This window comes from Cavia porcellus, unplaced genomic scaffold (assembly GCF_034190915.1).
Source record: "Cavia porcellus strain 051 isolate PalLab524CR breed Dunkin Hartley unplaced genomic scaffold, mCavPor4.1 scaffold_2, whole genome shotgun sequence".
Classification (NCBI taxonomy): domain Eukaryota; kingdom Metazoa; phylum Chordata; class Mammalia; order Rodentia; family Caviidae; genus Cavia; species Cavia porcellus.
This window is the reverse complement of record NW_026947485.1, coordinates 86,024,682-86,048,915: the sequence shown is the minus strand read 5'-3', so window position 1 is coordinate 86,048,915 and position 24,234 is coordinate 86,024,682. Positions and strand designations below refer to the sequence as shown.

The 24,234-nt window shown below is 36.5% G+C and overlaps 1 protein-coding gene across 10 annotated transcripts in view; it reads right to left on the bottom strand.

Annotated features, from left to right (window-relative positions):
• Positions 1-24,234, bottom strand: part of Vti1a (vesicle transport through interaction with t-SNAREs 1A) — a 370,470-nt gene that overhangs the window by 147,572 nt on the left and 198,664 nt on the right. For 4 of the 10 annotated variants that reach the window (XM_003475211.5, XM_013158218.3, XM_063244702.1 and 1 more), the window contains 2 exons: positions 4,543-4,613; positions 3,787-3,848 (listed from right to left, as the gene is read on the bottom strand). In XM_003475211.5, the coding sequence (XP_003475259.3) occupies positions 3,787-3,848; positions 4,543-4,613 (133 nt within the window). The other 6 variants (XM_013158219.3, XM_063244705.1, XM_013158220.3 and 3 more) reach the window with 4 other exon arrangements.

The following is a 24,234-nucleotide window of genomic DNA, read 5'->3' as shown; positions in this document are numbered from 1 at the left end:
AAAGTGTGGAGAAAAGAAGGAATTATTTGATACTGAGGTCATCATATAGAAAAAGGTTTTTAATAATATATGCATCAATTTTTTCCATAAGCCTTTTGTCAACATATGCAGAGTAACTGACACATAAAGTTGTAACAAACCTTCTGAATTTTTGTCAATGGGGCTCGACTTCAGAAACTTCTGGGACAAAGTAATAATACTATTACTGATCAATTATTACCTATTAATACCAGTGGTGAAAGGAAATAGTCATGATTTCTTGTTTTCCTAAAAATCTTTATTTTATTCTCACTGTTTACTAGAACTTTTTTGGCCTAATAAAAATTTCGATTCGAATAAGAAACATATTCATACATACACACACAAACACCCATGCAGATATGTGAAGAGAAAAATTTAAGCCTTCTAGTGATACGAACTTTAAGACAACCAATTATAATACCAGGTTTCTTGGAAGTTATTGAAAATCAACTTGTTGGCCCTGGCTACTACACAAATGTTCATTTGCTTCATGGTTATTTTCATGATTATCTGAATTCCACTTTATTTAAACTCTGTGTACAGAGTCAGGAAATGAACAGATTTTCCCTACGTAGCTCTCTATCATATGTCAAGATAGAAGAAAAATTACTTCCCAGAAAATTAGCATAGCTTCATTGTAATGTTAAGTTTTGCTATTACAATTTAGAATGGGCCCGTGTTCTCTTCTGTTTGCTTTCTTTTGGTAAGACAGCAGAGTTGCATGGAAATTATTTCTTTTTGACTAGTTGCTCTTACTAATCTGTATACTTCAGTTCCTTTCAAAACTTGTTATATGTTTTATGATTCCATAAATCATCTATTATTTTATAATATTATTTTATAAACTTGAACCCAAACATTGGTTATGTTTCTATTTAAATCACATTGTCTATTGATTGTTTTCCTATTGTCTTTTCAAATGGTCAGCAAAGATCTTAACTGGGTACAGTGGTGCAAGTCAAGAATCCTGGCACTCAGGAGGCCGAGGTAAGAGAATACTTGTGAGTTCCAGGCCAGCCTGCTACATAGTGAGTTCGAGGCCAACTTGGACTACATAATGAGACCTTGTCTAAAAAAAAAAAAAATTTGTAGAGTCTTTAATAGCATTCTTGAGAATTAGCTAATTTTGGGAATTCCCACAGTACATTTTTTTTCCACAGTACATTTTTATGTACACATCTGCTATTGCATTGAAGCATTTCGAAGGCAAGGATGAAGGTATTTTGTTTTTTCAGGATTCTCCAAATGAGAGGTTATGCCATGCCTTTGCTGTCCATTTTATAATCTAAAACTGATAAACACTGAAAAATTAAAAATAATCCATAAACTTTTTAAGTAAAATAAGTTCTTGGTTTGATATAGTGTATTTATTCTCAGTCACGCAGAATTTAGATATGATAGAAGACATATTGTCTGTAGGTAAATAAATACAGTGCAGGAAGAGGACATTTCTTTTACACATTTATGGAGGTGACAGATGAGTGCATGGTTTAATATTATAGGGTTCCTTAAGTCAGAATCACCTGTTGCCACATGGTGGAACCATACAGTTTTGTTAAGAACAAGAGTAAGGAAACATGGCTTCTCTTTCTGAAATAAAACCTCACCAGTGCTGGGAGCAAGTGCCATGTGAACAGTAGGGATATTACAGAGGATGCAAATCAAAAGATTAAAATCAAATACTCTGATACGCAAGGTTCCATAACCTGAAATAACGAAGTCAAGAAGTAGGCAAGCGATTTTCTGTAGTTTTCCCAAGTCCGAAATATAACATATAACATGTGAGACAGTAATTAGAAACAAAACCCAAACCACTGCAATGCATTTGGTTCCTAAAGTCCCAGGTAGGTTATAGCAATGATAAAAATACCTGCATAACCGAGCTGTGCCCAGTGAGAAACACTGTCACACAGACACACACAGGTGGCTGGAAGGGCTTCTTTGGCTAAGACAAAGCAAGGTAATGTCCACCTGGCGCTCTTTATTTCTGCTCATATCCTACATGTACTGTAAAAGGAGCTAAGTCCGTAATTGACTGAATTACTCACAAAGAGAAAGCAGAGTAGATTTCACCACAGTAATTTCCTTCTCTAGGCTTCAGAGGCACTGTGTTAGTATGATTTCCCTACAGCAAAACAGCTCAGTCAAAGGTGGCAAAAGTTGTTTATGCTTCTCCCCATCTAAATGACTTGCAAATTTATTCAAACACAATATGAGGGGATGCTTTATTTGTTGAAATAACTGTCTGCAGTGTCCTGTGCTAAAGGGTGAGGTACATCAAGCAGAAACATGGGCAGAAATATATTGGTTTAGAAACTCATAAATCCTTATTTGAATCTGCCAACTGGAAAGCTATGGAGAGCCTGAATAAACTATTTTTCCTAAATGCTACAGCTGATTAAGCCATACCATTAAATGACAGCTGAACTTTAACATTAATATGATATTATTGAAATAACCACCTGATTTTTTTTTACACTAAAAATGATGAATGATTTCTGGACAGCTCAATTGACATAAAGCAGGAGGACTCTTTAATGAGATTTGGCAAAATGGAGACATATGCAGAATATTTGTTACAGCTCACATCGCAGAGGCCCTCCTTGGAAGCTACAGAGGTTTTTTCCTCTTTTTTTTTTTTTTATTGTCTTTAGGCACTGAAGCATTTCTTTCAATCAAAGTTCCTTCTCTGTGAATCCTGAGATTTTATGAAGTCATTTACATGTTATTCTTAATCAGAGAATCAGTGGTTTACGGTCCTGAGCTGGGACAATGTATCCAGGAAAAGGAGGGGCGGTGGGATTCTCCAGTGGCAGTGTCCCAGGAACTTCAGGCTCACTACTGATCAAGCTGATAGATGAATCACATCAGCCTTGAAGATGGAATAATTATACATTTAATTGGCTCTTATGGAATAAATCTCTAACATAGAAGTCATAGTTTTAGCAAACTCCTGCGTATGGGTACAGGATCAGAGAAGGCTTTTGTTGTTTTTAAAGAGTTATCTGTGTAGTATTAGCTACAAAGATTTTCTTTCTTCAAATTCAGTTCAGCTCTTACGAGGCCATTCTCGAGATTTCTCATTTACTTTTCCATACACAATTCCAAGCTGGCATCACCTGAGTGTAAAATAATTGTGTGCTGAATATACTTAAACAGAATATTACCAACCTTCATTAATTTATCTTTTTATATTCTCCCAAATATTTTCCATCAAAGTAGAGTTACATATGTAAAACATAAAGGTTTGTTTGCTGGTATATATGAATTTAGATCATTCAGATGATCTTGACAATTTATAAGTCATCTTAACTATAGACATTAAAATGAAAACGTTTCCCTGAACAATGTCCCTTGGAGAAATGAAAATGAGGCAACAGAGAGCAAAGCTGGTAGCAAGTATGCTCCTGACGTCGTAGGCCTGTGCTCCCTCTATCCAAACAGAAAATAAAGTCAGCTGCTTCTGCCATGGGGCCTTCCTCAGGCTATGAAAAAATACTTCATGTGTAACCCTAATTTTTCCATAGCTTGAGGTAACCCTCCTAGCTCAAGCCTTCGCTCTAATCTGAGTTACTCAGTGTGTGTCCCCATCCAAACAAGAGTTAAAGTCAGTGCTCTGTTATTTTAAAAGGGTCTTGACATAGGGAACAAAGAGCAGCAGCTCATAAGCCTGTAAAATTTGCTGTTGCAACTGGATGGGGAAAAAAAACAGTTTTGAAAAAAAGAGAAAAGAGAGAGGAAGTCTGGTTCCTACCTTGCTCTTACCTTCGTAACATCCCTGTCAGAATTCTGGAGCTTCTCCCCAAGTTTGCGTCTGTTTCTCGAAGCTAGGGGTAGAAAAGCATGGTTAAAATCAAACAAAACAAAATTTCATGCAGTTAGATTTTTCTAAAGCATATGGAAAGCCATGATTTTATATCATAATAGAAAATCCAAATAATACAATATGTTTACATGCACAAACATAAATACTTTGCCGACACTTACATAAACTAAAAAATTTAGATTCAGAAAAAGACATGAGGAACAGAATCCTAGGAGTTTTAAAATGGATACTTGAACTGGATATAAAAGCAAATGTCATGCAAGCTGATAAAAGTTCAATATATGTCTGGTAATTGATCTTTAATGTAGAAAGATGCAAAGCCCTAAAAATAAAAACAGAAATGAAATGAAGGAAGGAAAGACAAGACATTAGCACTTTCGAGTCCTTGCTCTGTAAGGTAGAACACCCCCTTGCTCTGTAAGGCGGAAATCTCCCTCGATGACTTTCCTCTCAGCCCCAAAACTAAATAGAACATCTTACCCGCGGCCACTAGAGACGGCCATGCGAGGCTTCTATTCTAGTCGTTGCCTACCCGCTGCCTCTTGGTAGCCTCTGCCTCCTCGTTCGCCGCAGCCAGGTTTACACATATGTACTTGTCTCTCTTGTACGTCATGGTTGTTGTCTGTGTATGTTCCAAAATCTTTTATGTCTGCTCATTTACCGAACATGTAAAAGACTGTGTCATTTGTACTTACTCTTTCACGAGCTCGCTGTATCTTTTCTCTGTCATGACTGAGGTTTTCCAACATTTCTTGGCCAATTTGTTCTATAGAAAGAAAAAAAAAATCCTGTGAGGAAAAACATTTTGGGGTACATGTGAGAATAACCAACCTTCAGTAGTAATGACGACTGGTGTAGAATTGAGGTTAAACTAGTGTACATTCCCAGCAGGCATATATTTCAGTCCCTGCATTTGAAAAATACAAACAATATATTGAACATAACCAGCATAGCAGTAATAATTTGGCAGTGGTGTGACACACCTGGGACCACTCCAGCAAACTGCTAGCACAATGGTCCATCACTTTGTCACAGTGGAATTTAGGCTTTTGTTTTGTAGGTTAAGGGCGATATTAACACTTCAGCATATTTCTCCTTTCATTATGACTATGATTTATTCATGGTAATCAATATTGATTCAATTTAGAATATGTGTGTGTGTGTGTGTGTGTGTGTGTGTGATGTGTGTAACTAATGATTAAATCCAGGCCCTCTTCACTAAGTCATAGCCCTCTTTTTTAATTTTAAATTTGAGACAGGGTCTTGCTAAGTTGCTCAGGTTGGGCTTAAATTTGTGATCTCTCTCTCTCTCTGTCTGTCTTACTTCCTCTTGCGTATGCCTCTTTACCCATATTTATAAAACCATCGCCTCTGGCTTATAAATTGACAAGAACATTCAATGAGTGTCTCATAAAATAATAGCAAGTAATTTAATGAAGTCATTAAGAAATCACTACATAGTTAATTTGGCTCATGTACTGACCTGGACAATCTTTGGAGCAGTGATTAGTCCAACAGAGTCCTCTGGCTGTGAACTCACATTGCTTGAGCCTACATCTTAGTGCTGACACTTATAACTGCATGGCTTCATGCTAACTTAGCTAGCTTTGTTGTGCCTCAGCTTCTCAATCTCTAAAATGGAAATATTAACAGTACTAGTAAATCATAGGGATGTTATAAGAGTTCATTAAAATATGTGACTGGCCCACAACAATTATAATACGAATTTGTTTACCGAGGTGGTTGATAGGAAAAACAAAATCTATCAACTATTAGACTTTGAGATCTGCTTCTATCCTAGTTGTGTCCTGAACTACAGATACAGCATTCATGCTGACTGTCTCAAAAACCTGATATGGTAATTAAATGAGCTAACCTAGGTATAAATGCTGACACTGGAGTACCATACAAACATATGACACCATAAGATTTGAAGCAGTCAACAAATAATCACTGAGTCCCTGCTCTGCAGAGTTCACACGCACATGCTTCCACACTAGTAGTAAAGATTTAGCAGCCACAAATATTTTACTGCATATTACTTGCATAATAGAAAAATTCAACTAATAAAAAATGATTACATACAATATTATAAATTTTTGACATCAACAAACTTTGACAATTTTTGCCAGCATAGAACATTCCTGGTAAAGTAAATCTGCTTACATTTACTTTAGTTCTTTATTACTAACTTTGCATAATGTGTTCTTAGTAAAATAGAATAAGATATGTAGCTCCTCCTGGCAGCATCGTAAAAATAGATGATAGAGAAGAATGACATTTCTAGAGTTGAACTTCTGTCTTTTTTGACATAAAGACAATAGTATTCAATTCTGCATATTATTTTTGTTGTACTACATTCCTTTAATCAATACAATATATCAATTTAAATTCTTTTCAACTTAAAATCTTTAAAATCCATGAGCATCACTAATTCTGTCATTATTTCAGCAAAACACCATTGGTAAAATACTTTACTCACATTAGTGGTATTATATGATTTCAAATGGATAGAAAACAGGCTATGACTACTGTGTCTGTGGTCAGTATAGTATCTCTAGGGAGGATGAATGGGAAGAATGGAGAAATGAATGAATGAAATAAAGTTAAAATGAAGTACTGAAAGGTTTGTGACCTATTCCTGCTCTCAAAGGCTATCAAGTATGGCACTGGAGAAGATAACACTGGAAATCAGATCCTCCATCCTGGCAGGTTCGGTAGAGGAGAAACAGGATTCTGACTGTACCTACAGTTTGCTGCTGATGGCATCAATGGAATGAAAGAGACAGGGCCTTCACAGGAGTTATCAGCCCCTCCCACAGTCTCTTGCCACCATAGGAAATAGCTCCGCATGTCACATGCTAACCTCATCTGGCAAGAGCGTACACATTCTGCTCTCAACACCCAAGTACCAGGCATTTGTTGGGAGAATTCTTTGTTTTTTTTCTTTTCTGCGCTACCTTCCATTTTAAGGCTAAAGAAAATGCCAGGACAGACCTTAATTAGCAATGGTTACTTTTAATCAATGAAAAAGAATTCTTGCAAAGAAAGTGGTTTTAGGTTTTTTGTACTTGTATGGGGAGTGTATCATGTTCACATTCCTTGTGGGGATCCTGCACATGTGTATAATATATCACAATTCCTTTTTCACCATCACCTTTCCCTCCCTCGTCTGCCTTCCCCTCATCTTCTGATCCCCTGCTTTTTGTTTGTTGTACATGTGTGCAGTACATAACATTTATATTCCTTGTGTGGAATTGGTATGTGTACGAACAAATCTTAGTTCTGCTTTTCATCTCTTTCCTTCCCTCCATTTCTTGACTCCCTTCCCCTCTGAGAAAGGTCTATCTTCCTACTTCCTGTTGTCTATCTTTTACGTTGTTGGTGGGAATATAAACCCGTGTAACCACTAAGGAAATCAGTGTGGAGATTCCTCAAGAGTGAAACTAGAAATTCCATTTGACCCTACGACTCTCCTTTCAGGTACCTTTCCAAAAAGAGTTAAAGGGATGTATGCACACCCATGTTTATAACAGCACAATTCATAATAGCTAAATCTTGGAAGCAGGCTAGATGTCATCAACAGATGGATAAAGAAAATGTGGTAATTACATACAACAGAGTATCACTGCTCTAAAGAAGGATAAATTTGAGTCATCTGTAGGAAAATAGATATACCTTGAGATTATAATGTTAAGTCAAATAAATCAGACATAGAAGCTTAAATATCACATGGCTTTTCTTATATGAAAAACCCAAAGCATAAATAAAGATAATTTTCAGTTCTTTTAACTTAGGGGTCTTGATGGGAATAGCTGAATACAGAGTAAGAATATAAGAAATCATAAATGTTATGTGTTCAGATATCTTGAGATTAAGAAACAGTGGAAAGAAAAAAAGAACTGGTTTCTGTATGCTGGCATTCTACATGTCAGTATGAGATGACAGATGGATTTCTGGAAGGAAGAGCCTTTCCACAAAAGTTCTAGGAATCATCCTGGGGTTACAGCTCTCAAACAATGAGTTGTTTCTACAATTACCTGGCATCAGGCATCCTTGGTCCACTGTATTTACCTTCCTTTCTACAAACTGTGGTAAGGGGGTGCTTCTCAACACATTCTTTTAAAAATAAGGCAGTGAACTCGGTCTTCTTTAAATCTCTAAGGGATGTAAATTTGTTTCCTGGCATCTGAACATTTCAGCAGCAATTTTAGGAGCAGGTGGAAGGCATTTACAATCACCAAGGCATTGCTCGCACATGGGGACTCTTGTGAAGCCCAGGAACATATAGTAATGTCATAAAAGATCTACTTTGAAGTACGTATTTTCACATGTGCATTGCAAAATGCCAGTCAGCCAGATGACAGAAACATATTTCCCAACAGTTTCAAGTGCTAAATTTTGGACATGGCTTGGAAACTTCTGGTCACTGAATGTAATCAAGGGGGGGAAAACTCACTTCAGAAAGACAGGGAGTCCCAGCTTTTCCAGGAGGTCTCTGCTCATAGAGTGGTTCCATCAATAATTCTTACTTTGCACATGTCCTTGAGCACTGATTCTGGTATCATTCCTCAAGCACACAGATAATCCTCGGTACTGGTGTCACTCAGGCACAAAGGATCTTTTGGGAATGGTGGTACAACGGAAAAGACAATTCTTCCACCAGCTCCCATTATTTGAAACTTGAGACGTGAGGAACCTCTGCTGTGTATTTCAGATTCTACTACTCTTTATGGTCTAGAATATTGCAAAATTCTGAGGCACAAAAAAGCAAGGAAAAAAAGAATAATCCAGAGAAAAACTACCTGAGTTAGCAGACCAGCAATTCCTAGTTGGTAGTTATCAGATAAGCTTTTAGAACAACTATTACAATTGTTAAAATTTACAGAAAAAAATAAACATAATGCATAAAGAGATAGGATGTTCAAGAATGAATATGAAACCCTAAAGTCAACTGAGATTCTAGAATGAAAAAACATAGCACCTGAAATTAATGACATGGGCCAGATATCCTTCACTTAGGAGAAAAGCTCATTCAGGATGAAGACAGCCTAACAGAAATTACTCAGACTGGAGAGGAAGGTGCTACCAAAAAAAACCCAAAAAAGGTATCAATAATCTGCCTGAAGGTGAGAAGTGGTCTTTCATTCACATAATTAGATTCTTAGAAAAAGAGATTATTAGAGACAAAGAATGGGATAAAGTAAATATCAGCAGGACTAAGGGGCTGTAACTTACCAAATTGGATTTACAGAAACATCAACCATAGACCAAAGAAGTTTATCAATCTCAGAAAAAGATAAATATAATTAAAATCACACCCAGTCACAGTCAAATTTCTGAAAGCTGAAAATAAATAAAAGCAATTGTTGGTGGTGGGGGAGACACCCAGGAGAATAAGGACAAGTATGAAGGCTGAATTTTAAGTGGAAACAATGCAAGAAGACAACAGAACAACATTCTAATGTCCTGAAAGGAAAAAAAAGTCACGGCAATATTCCACAGCCACCAAAAATGTCCTTCAAAAATAAAGATGAAATAATTTTTTTGATATCTGAAAATTAAGAGAATCATCAAGCAGAACTAAGCTACAGAAAATGTAACAGGAAATTCTTTAGGTAAAGGCAAATGATACTAGGTGGCAATTTGCGTCTTAGAAAATAACAGTATGCAGCAGAAATGGTCAATCTGTGGATAAATATAAAAGTATTTCTTTTTCTCTTATGTTCTTTAAAAACAAATGTTTGAAATAAAAATACCATATGCAGAGATCAGATGTATGAAAATCACAGCAAAATGATGAAGGGGAAATAAAAAGTGAGTATTTTTGATTGCCATCTGTAGATCAAAAATATTTTTAAAAATCTCTGTGTGTATGGTATAGGCTTTCTTGTCATTATTCCCTAAGCAATATAGTGTAACACTAATTTCCATAACATTTACACTGTATTAGGTATTACAAGTAACACAGAAGATTTAGTAAATATTGGAGGATGGGATGTGGGTTATTTGTAAATATTAAGCCGTTTTATATAAGACACTTGGGCATCCACAGATGTTGGTATCTGTGGGAAGCCTGGGCCCACTCCCACGTGTGTATTGGGTACCAAGGGTCAACGTATTGCTGGCAATACATGCTACGTGAACTATCACAACATTGACTCGGAGACTGAAAAGTCAGGGATGGGAACTAATCTGTAAGCTTCTTGGCCCCTTATACCAACGAACAGCCTATTTAGATTATTTAGATTTAAATGATTTAAATTAAAAATTCAGTCCCTCAGTATTGGCTATATTTCAAGCACCCAGTGGCTACCATGATGGCTGCTGCAGAAATAATATCAACTCTAGAATGATTTCTAAATTCTCCTTAGGACACACTCAAAAAGAAATTCAGTACTTACTTGATATTAATTTCAGGGAAAACATTTCTGTTTTCTCAGTCTGTTTCCTTCAGTGTAGACTGAGAGTCTTAGACTGGATAATCTCCTGTGCCCATTCTGGCTCTAAAATATTAGCACTCAACAGCTCTAAGTGCTTAATGCCTCTTTTTCTCCCTACATTTGTCCCTCAGAGAACATGTGCATTATATTTATAACACTTTTTTTTTGATGGTTGACTGCTTATTTATTTATTGACTCAAGATCTTGCTTGTGTCAGGTTGGCCTCACAGATGATCCTTGTGCCACAGCTTCCTGAGTGCTGGGACCACAGGCATGTGCTACTATTCCCAGTCTGATGATGACATTCATATAAAATTAAGGTAAAAGAGTATTCAGGGTCTAGGTTTGTGTATACATGTGTTTTAAAATAATTGTGTTTTTCAAAAACAATTGTGTTTTCAATTATGCTAGAACTTTCCTAGCAGCTGAGTATATTCCACTTTAGTTTAAGATGATCAGATCTATCATTAAGCAATTAAAACAAATCATCAGTGCTACTTTTCATCAAAGTCATAGTAGCGGAACCTCTCTTTAGTTACCTGGTTTGCAGCAGATAATTAAACACTACTTCCAGAACCCTCAGACATCAGTGAGTGAAGCTGTGTGACCAGTAATGATGCTCCAGAATGAGCAGTACTATGTAAATTGATGTTAATTACAGTTCCATTCAAAAATGAGAATGAATCCATTCTGTTGTAGGAAACAAGACCAGAACAGCAGGAAGGACATCCTCTTTTCACAATTCAGTCAAGAATGTATAAGCCAGGAGATGAAACAGCAAAAACCTGAATTGGTAGAACTGTTAAGACACATTCCAAGGGCTCATTCGTGGAATTTACCAAACATGTAGTTACCTAACAGACAAGTGTTCAGCATCACCCAGGCTGAACGAAATACTCATTCTAAAACAACAAAAACCAAGAAACAAAAGGTTTTGCAAGGCACTGACGAGTGACTGGAAAGTAATTAGAAAACCTCTTTAGAAATCATTAGGGGAGAGTTAAGCCCGATCTGCACCCTTTGTGAACTCACACACATTTCTCACACTGGACGAAGAGCATCTAATATTTGCTTATTGGACAAGTCACTGTCAGGTGAACCCCAGGACAAATGTAGCAATGAATTACTGTGTTACTTAAGGCATTTTTGAACAGGTTGGAGACAACAAAAAAGTTCTTAAAGTGGGAAATTTCACATAAAAAGATGGACTTCTCAGTTCTGTTGAGCTCTGGAATATCTGGAAGCCCTGACCATTTCCACCGAGCAGATGCAAACTAGAGCTGAGTAACCGCTGCCCTCTCAGGAGCCAAGGGTTGCCCTGTCTGCCACCCATCCCCTGGGCCTGCTTCCCTCATTTGGTTCCCCGCATGGCTTTTGTTGTTGTTTTTTAAAGGTTTCTCTGCTTCTTGATTTTTCTGGGTTTTTTTTCCTCTAAAAAATATGTGCTTGTATATGTAGTATATATTTATATATGAATATAAATTTATGCATAAAATAGTATGTTACACTCTAGGCCTTAAAATTATAGAATATTAATATGAGAATATTGTGGTTTTCATATGGTATTGATAGTGTTCCAGGACTATAAAGCCTGTCTCCTAGAGCAGTCAGTGATTCCTCGCTTTTATGGTGTCCCCATTTTCCTGCGAACTGCTTTTTAAAGATGAGGCTATGTCTTAGTCCTCTTAATAGGTGTGACGTTTTAAGACACAGCACCTGACAGGCAGGTGCTCAGGAAAATGTATGCCTTTAGAAGGGGGAATGCAGGTCACTCAGATCACTTTCTCTGTGTGATCAGTAATCTCTGAGTTAAAAATAAAAAGTATTTGAAAGTTCAAAATACATTACAATGCTACTGACATCTAACACCACAGTTAAAATGTCATGGCCCAGAAAGACCTCTGTAGTTGGACGTACTAGTATACATTTGCAAATCCAGCACTGTGAGAGGCTGAGGCAGGAGGATTCTGTTTGAGCCTGGCTTAGGCAATTTTGTCACTTAGTGAGACTATGTCTCGAAAAGTTAAAAAAAAAAAGAAAAGAAAAAAGAGCTGGAGATGCAGCTCAGTGTGAAGGCCGTGGGTTTAACTCTAGTATGGTGACAAGTAAAACAAACCTAAGAAAGGCTTTTGCAATAATATAAGCAAGAGAAGGTTAGGAGACAGGCTTTATAGTCCTGGAACACCATCAATACCATATGAAAACCACAATATTCTCATATTAATATTCTATAATTTTAAGGCCTAGAGTGTAACATATTATTTTATGCATAAATTTATATTCTTATATAAATACATACTACATATACAAGCACATATTTTTAAGAGGAAAAAAACCCCAGAAAAATCAAGAAGCAAAGAAACCTTTAAAAAACAACAACAAAAGCAAAACCACAGACAATAGCAACATAGGATTTCAAAACAAGATAGGAATTTAACAATGGTTGTTATATTGCATATTGTTATCTTCAAAATAGTTGTTCAGATTCCATGCAAAACTGATCAAACAACATAATTTCTCTTTAAGCAGTTTCTTTCCCTTTTACTATATCTATTGTAACTTTTGGATCTCATTTGCCCTTTCAGAAACACAGATTTTTTTTTTTAAATTTTATTTAAGGAGAAAAAGAAAAAAAAGCAGAGAAAGGGTACAAGTTATACAGATTTACAGAAAAAAATAAACAGTAGGAAAGCACTAGTTAATGGATTACATATTGTTATCTTAGAAATAATTGTTCAAGAGAAACACAGATTTTTAAGAGCAGTAGATTCTCACATAGACCAAAAGGAGGTCACTCCACTGACCTCCTTCCCACTGTATTCACAAAGATTAGTGAATCTGTGGTTCCCAACAAATCAATCAGGTGAGATGGCAAATTTAATTCATTTGAATGATGACTATTAATACGCCAAAGAGAAGACTAGGGATGACATCCGGGCCTCTTCTCCTTCACATACACAGGCACAGGTACACACAGGAGTATATGGGATAAAACCATTTACTTAGCTTTTGGCTCAGTGTTTTGGAATAAAAACAAAGAGAAAAATAATGGGAACTCAAATGTCATAGGTGAGTAACAGATAACTAGAATTTTGGCTTTTGACCTTTCTTTTCTTGATTTGTTTTCTGGTTTTAACTCTATTGTTTATTTGAATGGAAATAAAAGACAAAAATCTCCTCGGGATGGCATTCCTTCTCTACTTCTGATTTGGGTATGCAGCCAGAGTGCACATAAACAGGTAAACGCATGAGTAACAGACATACATAGCTAAATACTAAAAGCTACCAAGGTGACATCGACTGGAAAATATGAACTCGATGGATCATTCTGAAGGTATGTCACAGAGCTAAGTTTCTGACTGTGGGAAAAGTCAAATAGCAGAAAACTATTTAAAGTACATAATCTAGAGGCATTTCCCACCTCCATGTGTTATACAACCGTGACTTCTGCCCAGTCCTAAAACATACTCAAAATGCACCAAAGATCCCATATCCACTAAGTAGTCACTTCCTATCTCACCCCACTCTCCCTGGCAAACAGATATGCTTTTCTGTCTCTACAGATTGATCTATTCCGGATACATCACATAAGTAAATCTTACAATGAATAAGCATTTCATAGTTTTAGTTTTTATGTTTAGGTCTTTGACCCATCTTGATTTAATTTTTGTGTATGTTGTCAGGTAAGGGCCCATAGAGCTATTTTTGATTCACATGGAATACTTACGAGTCATTTGGAAGATGTTATTTTCCTCATATATTTTATAATTTTAAAAATCTAATTTTTATCCTCAATTTACGGCCTGGAAAATACACTGATTTAAAAATTAAAATATATTACATTTTTTATTCAGTATTTCTTTGCATCTTGACTTGAACATGCAGAAAGAAAACAGACACCTAGCTTAAAATAGCAGGAGGGGGCTGGAGATTCAGCTCAGCAGGGTAAGTGCCCCTATGTAGCAAGCACGAGGTCATGAGTTTGACCCCCAGTACCACAAAGACACACACACACACTCAAAAGTGGTTGATACAAAAATTCTCAGCTAGGAATTTAGCTCCGTGGCTTAAGTGCCTGCCTGGCAAGCACAAGATTGTGAGTTCAATCCCTACTACCAAAAAAAGAAAGGAGGAATCATGAATATATTAAAGAAATGGGCGGGGAAAAATTCTGGAGACTGAAGAAATACAGGACAACGGGTACAGGCAAAGACTAGGTCTTGTACAGTAATGTTTTTGTCATTTGCAAGAAAATGGATGAAACTGGAGATCATTATGGCAAGTGAAATAAACCAGACTCAAAAAGAAATACTGTGTGTGCTCTATAATATACGGCATCTAAAAAAAATGACATGAAAGTAGAAGAGTGACAATTATTAAACAAATAGCAAACAAGGGGAAGGGGAAGGGAAGGGAAATGAAGGTAAGGGAGAGTAGATATGATCAAATTATATTATATATATTGAAACCCAATATTTTGTAAAGTTGATAGGCACTAACAGGGAAGGAGAAAGTGTGATGAATCTGAGTATTAAGAAACTCCAGTGGAGCTGGGTGTGGCGGATATATGCCTGTAATCCCAGAACTGTGGCAGGCTGAGGCAGGAGGTCTTTAAATTCAAGCCCAGACTGGTTAATTTAGGAACTTAGTGAGACACTGTCTCCTAATGAAAAATGAAACAAGGGATGAGAATGTAGCTTAGTGTAAGGGGCCCTGGGTTCAAACTCCAGGAGGGAAAGAGGGGGACAGGGGGAGGGGGGAGAGAGCGACAGAGAGAGAGAGAGAGAAAGAGAGAGAGAGAGAGAGAAAGAGAGAGAGACATAGACAAAGACAAAGACAAAGACAAAGACAGAGACAAAGAAAGATGGATCAAGTGTTGACCTAAAATATGATTAAATCTTTGAAACATTTGAGAAATATCAGGCAGGATATTACAGATGAGAAGAAAACTTGAAGAGGTGAGAAAACTAACATTAAAGGTGGGTTTAAAAATTAGAGAAGTGATTAAAATTTGAAAACAAAAATTCAGATTAAATCAGTTTCCTTAATGTTTCAACAAAACATCACCTCTTCTATTTAATCATCTAGCCTAGACAGTAAGGTCAGATACACAGCATACACACTACTTCTTACATGACAGATACCACTGATCAATCACAGTGCCCCTGAACATACCTTACAACAAACCTTCTCCTTGAAATGCTCCAGGTGATCCACTCCAATTGATCCAGGTTGGCCCTGGGATAAGACCTATTTGCTATCCTGAGTCTTATAGCACTGGGGTTTTTTCAGAGCTGGCAATGAAAACTTGACAACTGATAATTTTTTCAATTCTCCACTTTTCAACTTCCAACTAGTATTTTTTTTTTTTTTTTGTCATTTATTAGCTTCAAAAGCATGAGTGAGGTGACTGAAATTTGAACATTACAGTTATGGCAAGGATTCTTCTCTGGTAGCATACACCAGATTTATAAAACTTATCATAAACAGAGTGTACAGACCTTATTGCAGAGTGACTAAATGAGAATGCCTAACAGTGAGGGACAGACAAGTACACTCACACAATTTCCCACATGTCATGTTAAAATTCTCATTATTGACTACTGGCCTATTTTTGCTTCTTAACTTCAGTGATTTTCTTTATTTCTTTCTTCTGTTTTTGCACCATTCCTTGGTATCCTGTTATGGTTTTGTTGCTAGGATTTTTAAAGTAATGGATAACATTAATTGATTAAGCAATAATATATTTTAACAAATTCTTGTTGAGTGTGGTCCATAATTTGAATGAACATTGACAATGGAATTTGCTGTGATCTGTTGAGTGTTCTTCTTTTTCCTAAAAATTTTTTTTCTTAAGACATATTTCTAGTACATAATAATTACATTCATTGCAGAGAATTAGTACATGTACATAATGATGCAGCTTGGCATAACTGACACCATCTTGAGCCCTGAATTTAACTAGTGCTCTGTATCTGACCCAGGAAAATGGAAAATTATTCAGGGTATAAGTCCAATGAGAAAAGCAGAATGAGCTATACCCATAGGAGAAAAATTAAACCTGCTCAACAAAAGAAGCAGGATACAGGTGTCAACCAAAAGTTAATGTAAGATTTTAGCTAAATTGTTTCCAATAGGATGTCTTTTGTGATTCTCTCTTTTTAAAAAAACTGTGGTTTTCCAGTTTGGTGTCACTTGTTTGGATTCTGAAATGTGTGTGTGTGTCTGTGTACAAGTGGTCCTGAGCTCAGCTAATTAAATTCCAAATTTATCAATTTGGCTGCGTGGATTCCTATATTGTTGTTCACGAATTCACCTCAAACAACACATATCAGTTCTTTTTATCCCTGGTCTCCATTCCCCCTTGTATTTTGCCAGCATCAGATTAATTTATTTATCTTATAAGTCCTTATAAAGTCAATTACTTATATATGTATATTAACAGCCAAATATGTTAACTGTTGGGGACCACAAATTCACAGTGACTAATTTTACATATTTCCTTATGGGATAAAAGGAATAACTGGGATTATTGGTACCACCAATCTGAGATTTCCCATTGACTCTTCTTAGCATAAAATCATCTATGCCTTCTTCATTTTGGGGGGGGGAACAGGGGGTCGAACTCATGACCTTGTGCTTGTCAGTAGGCACTTATGCCTCTGAGCTAAAACCCCAGCCCATCTATGCCTTCTTGAGTCATCTCAGGATTACACTCAAGGTCAAGATACTTCTACATTAACATAATCTGCTACTTTGTAGAGTTTTGGAACCACTCCCAAGATCCTGCTGAATTTCCTCTTTTCCACTCTAATCCATTTCTTGACTGAAAAAATAAATATGGGCTGCCCAGAGACATCTTTTCTTACTCACCAGAGTCTTGAACTCTGCAGAGGGTTTTGATCCTCCTGGAACCCTAAAATTATATCACTTATCTCATTTATTTAAGCCTTTGCCATATACTCGTTTGGGAGATTGGGGATCTAGGCCAAGTCCCCGATAATTAGCAACCAATAGTCCCCAAAACATATAAAACACGTAAGACAATTATACTAAATTAAGGTATACTTTTAAATACATTATCTGTGCTGGATTATCATTGTTTTCTCTCTTTCCTTTTTCCTGTTAGCTGCCTTTTATTGTGTATTTTATTTATATGTTGAGTTTTTCAACCACAAGGTACTAAAACTTGTGTGTCTGATTTCTTTCACCTAACAATATGTTCTCTGGATACATCCATTTTTATACAAATGACTTGTTTTCTCTCTATGCCAGAGTTGGATTAGTAGCCTTAATTCCTCAATAGGCTTGACTCATATCTCTGACTTTGATGTACAATTTTATCCTTTTAACTGAGGCCTCGGGTACTCATAAGGTTTATGTAAGAAATTCAGAAACAAAGACTGCATCTATGCTATTTTGATCAAACTGATTTCAAGGCCAGAATTCATTACTGTTTTAGTTCATGTTACTCAAAGTTTACCACCATATTTCCTCTATTTCTGGATATATGAATGATTGAACCTAGAGCATTATGTACACTAGGCAATTATAATACTGGATATACACCTAGTCCTCCAAAATTCTTTTGATCATACAGGTAATAATTCATTTTGTACTACTGAATAATGTAAGCTATATAATACGACAGGCACTAGTCTTTTGTCTGAGTGCCAGGAAGCCCTGGATGAGTTTAATCCTTGAATGCCAAAACATTTCCTAGGAAATTTTCATGTATTTTTCCCATCAATCCTGCTACACACACACACCCTCCTCTATTCACTTCCTGGCTTTTGTCTTTTTATTTTCTGTTAACTGTTATCTGGTCTCAATATTGTAAGACTCTTTCAAGTCATTTTTATAGAAGTAGGTGATGCATACATTGACCAATAAATAGAAAAAGAACAGATTGTTAAAACACAGATTCCTGGGCTCTGCTTCATCAAGCCTGGGGCGGAGTCCAGAAAGCTGCATTTATACCAGGTAACCAGAGGCTGCTGCTGCTACTGCGGCCCAGAGCATGCTGGGACTGTGCTTTGAGAATCACCTGTCCCTCTGTAAAGGCAGACAAAATTAGGCTGCAGTCTGATTTTGTAAATAAAGTTTTACACACAGACTGACACATACAGACACACACACACACACACACACACAGAGTAATCCTAAAATTTAAGGAAAATGATGCTGCATGTAGCATGAATTAAGCAAAAAAGATGGAGACATTCTATTCCTGAGTAATTCTAAAGCAGAAGAGTCTTGCATTTTAGACAATGACATTTTGAGAGGTAAAAATTAATGAAACTCAAGACAATGGAAGGAGCAAATAAATGAGAATCGTTTAAAAAAAGATGACTTAATGGTATATTCTGGAACAGTCTGAAGGTGATGTGACTTAGTATTATTTCTAAACTTGAGTGGTAAGAGACTCAAATTAAGCCCAAATTACTGTTCTCCTTAAATGAGGAGCTAAAGATTTCCTAATCCTTATGCGACCCTCATGACATTAAAGGAGAGGTTAAATAAATATGGATTTTGACAATCCAGCTCATCAGATAGCAACTGATGGTCAGTGTCAGATGCAGCACATGGAAAATTATTTAGTACTGTAAACGGAAATGGCAGTGTGACCTTAGATGGACAGCACATAACTAAATATGCACTTTGAGGCTTCTTTTAGTGAAATGCTCAAAAAATAATTTACCATTGTTTGCTTTCTAACATGCACTATGACATTGGGAGTTTCTCAAATAAAGAACAAAACAAAGCCCCCATTGTTTTTAAATACAATTGAGAATTTATTAGACTTCATCAGCATGGCTCTATATTGAACTTATTAGCATAACTCTACAAGTAATTTTAAATTATATCTAAATAGGCTCTATTAGGGACCCACTAAAATTCAGTCTTTTACCAAACTTCTGCATAAAAATATTAACAAGTTGGGATGGGACTTGTGGGAGGAAAAGGCATGTAGGCTTAAACCCTTGGGGATGAAAAAAATGAGTTCACTGATTCAGTGTATACGCAACAAAAGTTTATTGCTTGCAGGTTGTATATAAAACACTGCAATGCATGTATCCCTCCAGGGAAAGTTTTTTTTCCTACTATTTATTGATTGCTTCATTTTATGCCAGCAAATGTGCTAAGTACTTAGTGGACATTGCATGGAAGGAGCAAATAAATGAGGAGAATCATTTTAAAAAAAGAATATATGACTTTGTGGTATATTCTGGAAGAGTCTGAAGGTGATGTGACTTAGTATTATTTCTAAACTTGACATGCATTGCATTGAGTACTTAGCACAGTTGCTGGCATAAAATATGGCTTAACTGTCACAAGCACCATATGAAGTAGCTTATTATTAACCACATTTAAAGCCAAGAAATCTGAGGTCCAGAAAGTTTAAGTAATTTCCCTAAGATGGGCCAGTATGCAAATCCCAAGGCTAATTGATCTCTATGTAGATAGTTTGGCCTCTGATGTGTACCATACCTTCACCAGCCATAAATAGCCAACATCATACTCATTCTAACCTAGCAACTTAGAGTCACACGTTGGGCAAATATATAACAAAAGTGGAAGCCAGACATTGTATGACTTCTTAGATGTCATAAATCAAATGCTGTACAAGTACAGAAAGGCAAGGGGAAATGAAAAAAATTCTCTTCTAGTTGAATGGAAGAGTAAGATGAATTTTCCAACACCTAACAGCTTCACGTATCATGGTTCAGCTTGCCAATTTTTCTTTTTTCTACCTTCAATTGCAGAGTCCCTAAGTCCTTTCCTTTTGTGCATTTTAATTTTGTGAGATCTGTACCAGCTGCACACTTGCTGATACCAGGAAAGACTGTGGTTGGAAAGAACCCCCGTTGCTGAAGAACGAAGTACAGCTCTTGTTTCTTCATGGTGTCAAGGGTTGGCGGGTGGTGGAGACGGGCTTTGCATCCACTAAGGGCTCGTCTACACTGCAGTACAGACATCATTCTGACTAAGCCTTGTCCCAACCATATTCCCTTTTATTTTTGTCTTTGATTCACAAAGTTGCACTTTTTTTTCACCTCAAGTTAAGATACTCCATCAATGTAGAATTGTCAAACATTCTGCTACATCCCCCGTAAAAACATTGCTGGCTGTCATGGCAATTTCTAAGTGATAAGAGATCAGTAGAGGATGGTACTTCTTCCTGTTCCTGACCAAGGCCAATGCTCTACAGAAGTTTGCCCACAACTCTGTGGGCAAAAAAATTTCCTTTGATGAAAAAGCAATAGAGAATATGAACTTTCTTAATTTTTTATTTTTGCCTTTTCTTTCTCGGAAGATCCATCTTTGGAAATGGAAAATAACTTACTATTAGAAGCCCACCTATTTCCTCTGTGTTATCTTTCTGTCACTATTTAAAAAACACCTGAGATAACTTATAAAGGGAAAAGGTTTATTTTTGTTCATGGTTTTAGAGACTCCATTAGCTCTAGGTTTCTGGTGGGGTGCTATATAGCAATGGTGAGGAGCATGTGATAAAACAAACTGCTCATCTCATGTCCAGAAAGCAAAAGAGAAAGAGGAAGGGGCTGGGGTCTCAGGACAGACCCCCCAATCACCTGAGGACCTCTCCTAGCCCCTGTCTTCCATGAGTGAGGTGGAGTGAGTATCTCAATGAAAAACCACCTCACAGGTCACCTAAGTATAAAGGAAACTCTGTTGACAGAGCTCCACTTCCATGCTGGTTTTCTGGAACCAAGCAGGACATCATGCTAACTAGAGCTGACTGTAACAGATCAGCTGGTTTCAACATTGGTCCAGATGCAAGCAGTACTTAAATTTTTCAATAGCAAGAGAAACAATAACCTCTTCAAATCAAAGTATTTATAAGATAAAGACCAGAAAAAAGACTTTAACCTATTGAAGCAAATAGTCATATAAACAAACAAGAATAGTATGACTCATAGGTTAGGAGAAGTCAAACCCAGCAGAAACACAAGAAAATATCTGTTTGGTATTTAATATAAGCCAAACTTTAGTAAACAGTAAGACCTATTTTAATTTGACAAACTGATAGGAAATTCACAATTTATGTAAAGATAAATGGCTTTTCCCATTGTAGTCAATTTGAATTTAAGAGACAATACTTGAAGAAATCATACGAAAACATCCAAAAGCTCTTCTGATGCAAAAACATGATGTATATTACCTGTATCTTCCTTTTAGTGTCCAGCATGTTGTGAGCTCCAAAGTATGTACTAAATTAATATTGTACATAATTGAATATAATAAACCATGCTTTAAATTACTAGTACCAATTCAGTTTGGGGACTGATACACCTTAGGAACCTAGATGGTAACAAAATAGAATGAAAACTTCTTTTATCACAAACAGGAAGCTCAGGAAGCTGGTGAACAGCTCAGCAACCTAGACGCCGGCTGTGCAGAGCACTCTTTGAATACGAATTAGCAGTGGGTAATGGCAGCATATTTATGAGGTCTCTTGCCGGGTCCTTTCCTCCTGTGAATGCTGTATAATTCATTGCGCGCGCCCTGACCCCAATGCGCTCCTGTTCTGACAAATCATACTTGATTAAGACAAATCTTTATTAGTTAGCTAGTCAACTTCCCCATTTATCACTGGCAAATTCCATTCTCCTCTTCAGGTGCAGGGAAAGTGACTGGAACCCTACAACAACAACATCAAAAAACCTCAGATAGCTAAAGAAAAATATTTGTTATACACAGCAAGTAAAAACAAAAGCCTCAAAGTTCTAATAAATGATTAAACAAATTATTTTATAGATATGTATCTACTGGCAAACTCAAAGCCACTATACATTTCAACCAGGCTAAGAAATTGTTAATTAAGTAATCTTTCAGGGGATTTTTGTTTCTTACTGAATTCATCTGAAAGCAAAATATCATACAAAAAATGCATTAAAAAGTTGGAGGCTCAAAGTACTGAATTAATGATGACAACAACAACAATCATAAAAAAACCAGAGTAGATGGAGTGTTTAAGGCCCTAACAAAATAATACAATAATAGACCTTTCAAACATGGGACAGAATAAGGCATAATAAATTAAAAATTATTCTTCATTTTTTAGCTTGCAGGAAAATATAAACTTTCTTTGGAAATGTCTGCTATATTTTCATGAACTTTAATGTTAGTTGACACTAAAAATGATTTTATGTATTTGTGATGGTTGCTACGCATTTTAGAGGCTAGTGGTATCAGAACTGTTCTCAGAAATCTGACATCAGTAACAAAGAAGTACACCATGTCCTAGGATAGTCACTGAATGTAATAAATAGCATCTTCTGACAAGTCTCAAAAATTCCCTAGTGCCATGGAGGTCGAATTTGGCACAAACCATTAACTTTCATTCTTCTGTGAGAACAAGAGAGCAAGATGGAATGAAAATGGGCATCATTTCTAAAATTTTACTCTTATGTCCCAGTTCTTACAAAGGAGGAAAATCTTTTTAGCTTTTTCATAAGCAGGTACCAAATCAATCCAGATGTGTACCCTCAATATTCCCTTCAAAATCAATGTAGAAAACATGCAAGTATTTTTATAAAAAGTATTTATGTGAGAACTTACGTATTCTGCACTGATGATAACTCTATATACATTGTGAACTATGAGGAAAGCCTACTTTTAGTCTTGACATTGGTAATGAATACCATTTAATATTACACAGTATACATACCATATTTTATTTTATTGGAGCATTTAAGTGTTAAAGGAAAAACAGCAGTCAAAAACATTTTGCATGTTGGGGCTATCTTCTATTTGCCAAAAATTCCCATTTAGAAAATGTGGCTATATCTTGAGAAATGAGGTCAGAGCTTGGTATGAAAGACTTCAAAAGAACACCTAGTGCAGTGGGAAATAGTGTGTTGATGATTTTATAAGCAGACTGGCTCTGATCATATCTAGGGATTTAGAAGAGATCACACCTGAATGGTTCTTCCCCACTCTACAGGTCTTTTATCATGATCTCAAAATGCTGACCAACTATTCCGAAAGTGAAAATTGCCCTGATCCTGCTGTAAAAATCTTTACTTCATTTGGGAGCAGGCTGGAGAATTATATGGTTTACAACATGCCTACGGAAAATAAAAGAAACATTTAAGTCATTCTATTCATCCTATGGATGCTCTATACATTTTTTTCTTGGATGTCCCAATGAGCATAAACACCTGCAGAAAGATAAGCAACTTGCTTGTGGAGGCAATTTTTAGGTCACAGGTAGGATTAGAATTCAAAACAAGGAAACATTATTAAGATCCAACTATATGGTAGACACTACGAAGAAGAAGTATAGTTCTAACACCTGGCAGCTTACGTCCACATTTATGTGAAAACAACAACCACACGGCAAAGCACAAAACATTATACAACTGCAAAACAGGAGAATAGGTCAGAGTTGGACATGCTACCAGAAAAACATGACACTCCCCATAAATTTGCTCCTTATCCCTTAAAGTTTCCAACCAGCCACACTTTTCAATGCCACTCCAGGCTTTTTGCCTCCATACTTAACACTGGTTTGCCTCATAACGAGGTTGATTTTTTTTGCCATAATTTAAAAGACCAGAGTCTACTGCCAACCTAAACATGACTGGTTCCCTCATGTGTGCCTCACATTTCTTTCCAAACCTTAAAAGAGAAAGTAAGGATCTGTGGAGACACTGCTTACTAGTTTTGTTACCTTCTTCTTCTTCTTCTTCACTGTGGCTTTGTAATGGACACAAGATTGACCTGAAATTAATAACATACTATACATATTTAAAACAGTAAAATGAGCAGCTGGATAACCTACAAGAAAGCTGTACTTGCAGCAGAATTTAAAGGAAAAGTGTTGAAAGGCATCTGGTCCCGCTACTCCTACTTCCAAGTATATCTATCAAGTGGGACATAAGTCAAAGTACATGATAAGAAGCTGCTATCCTC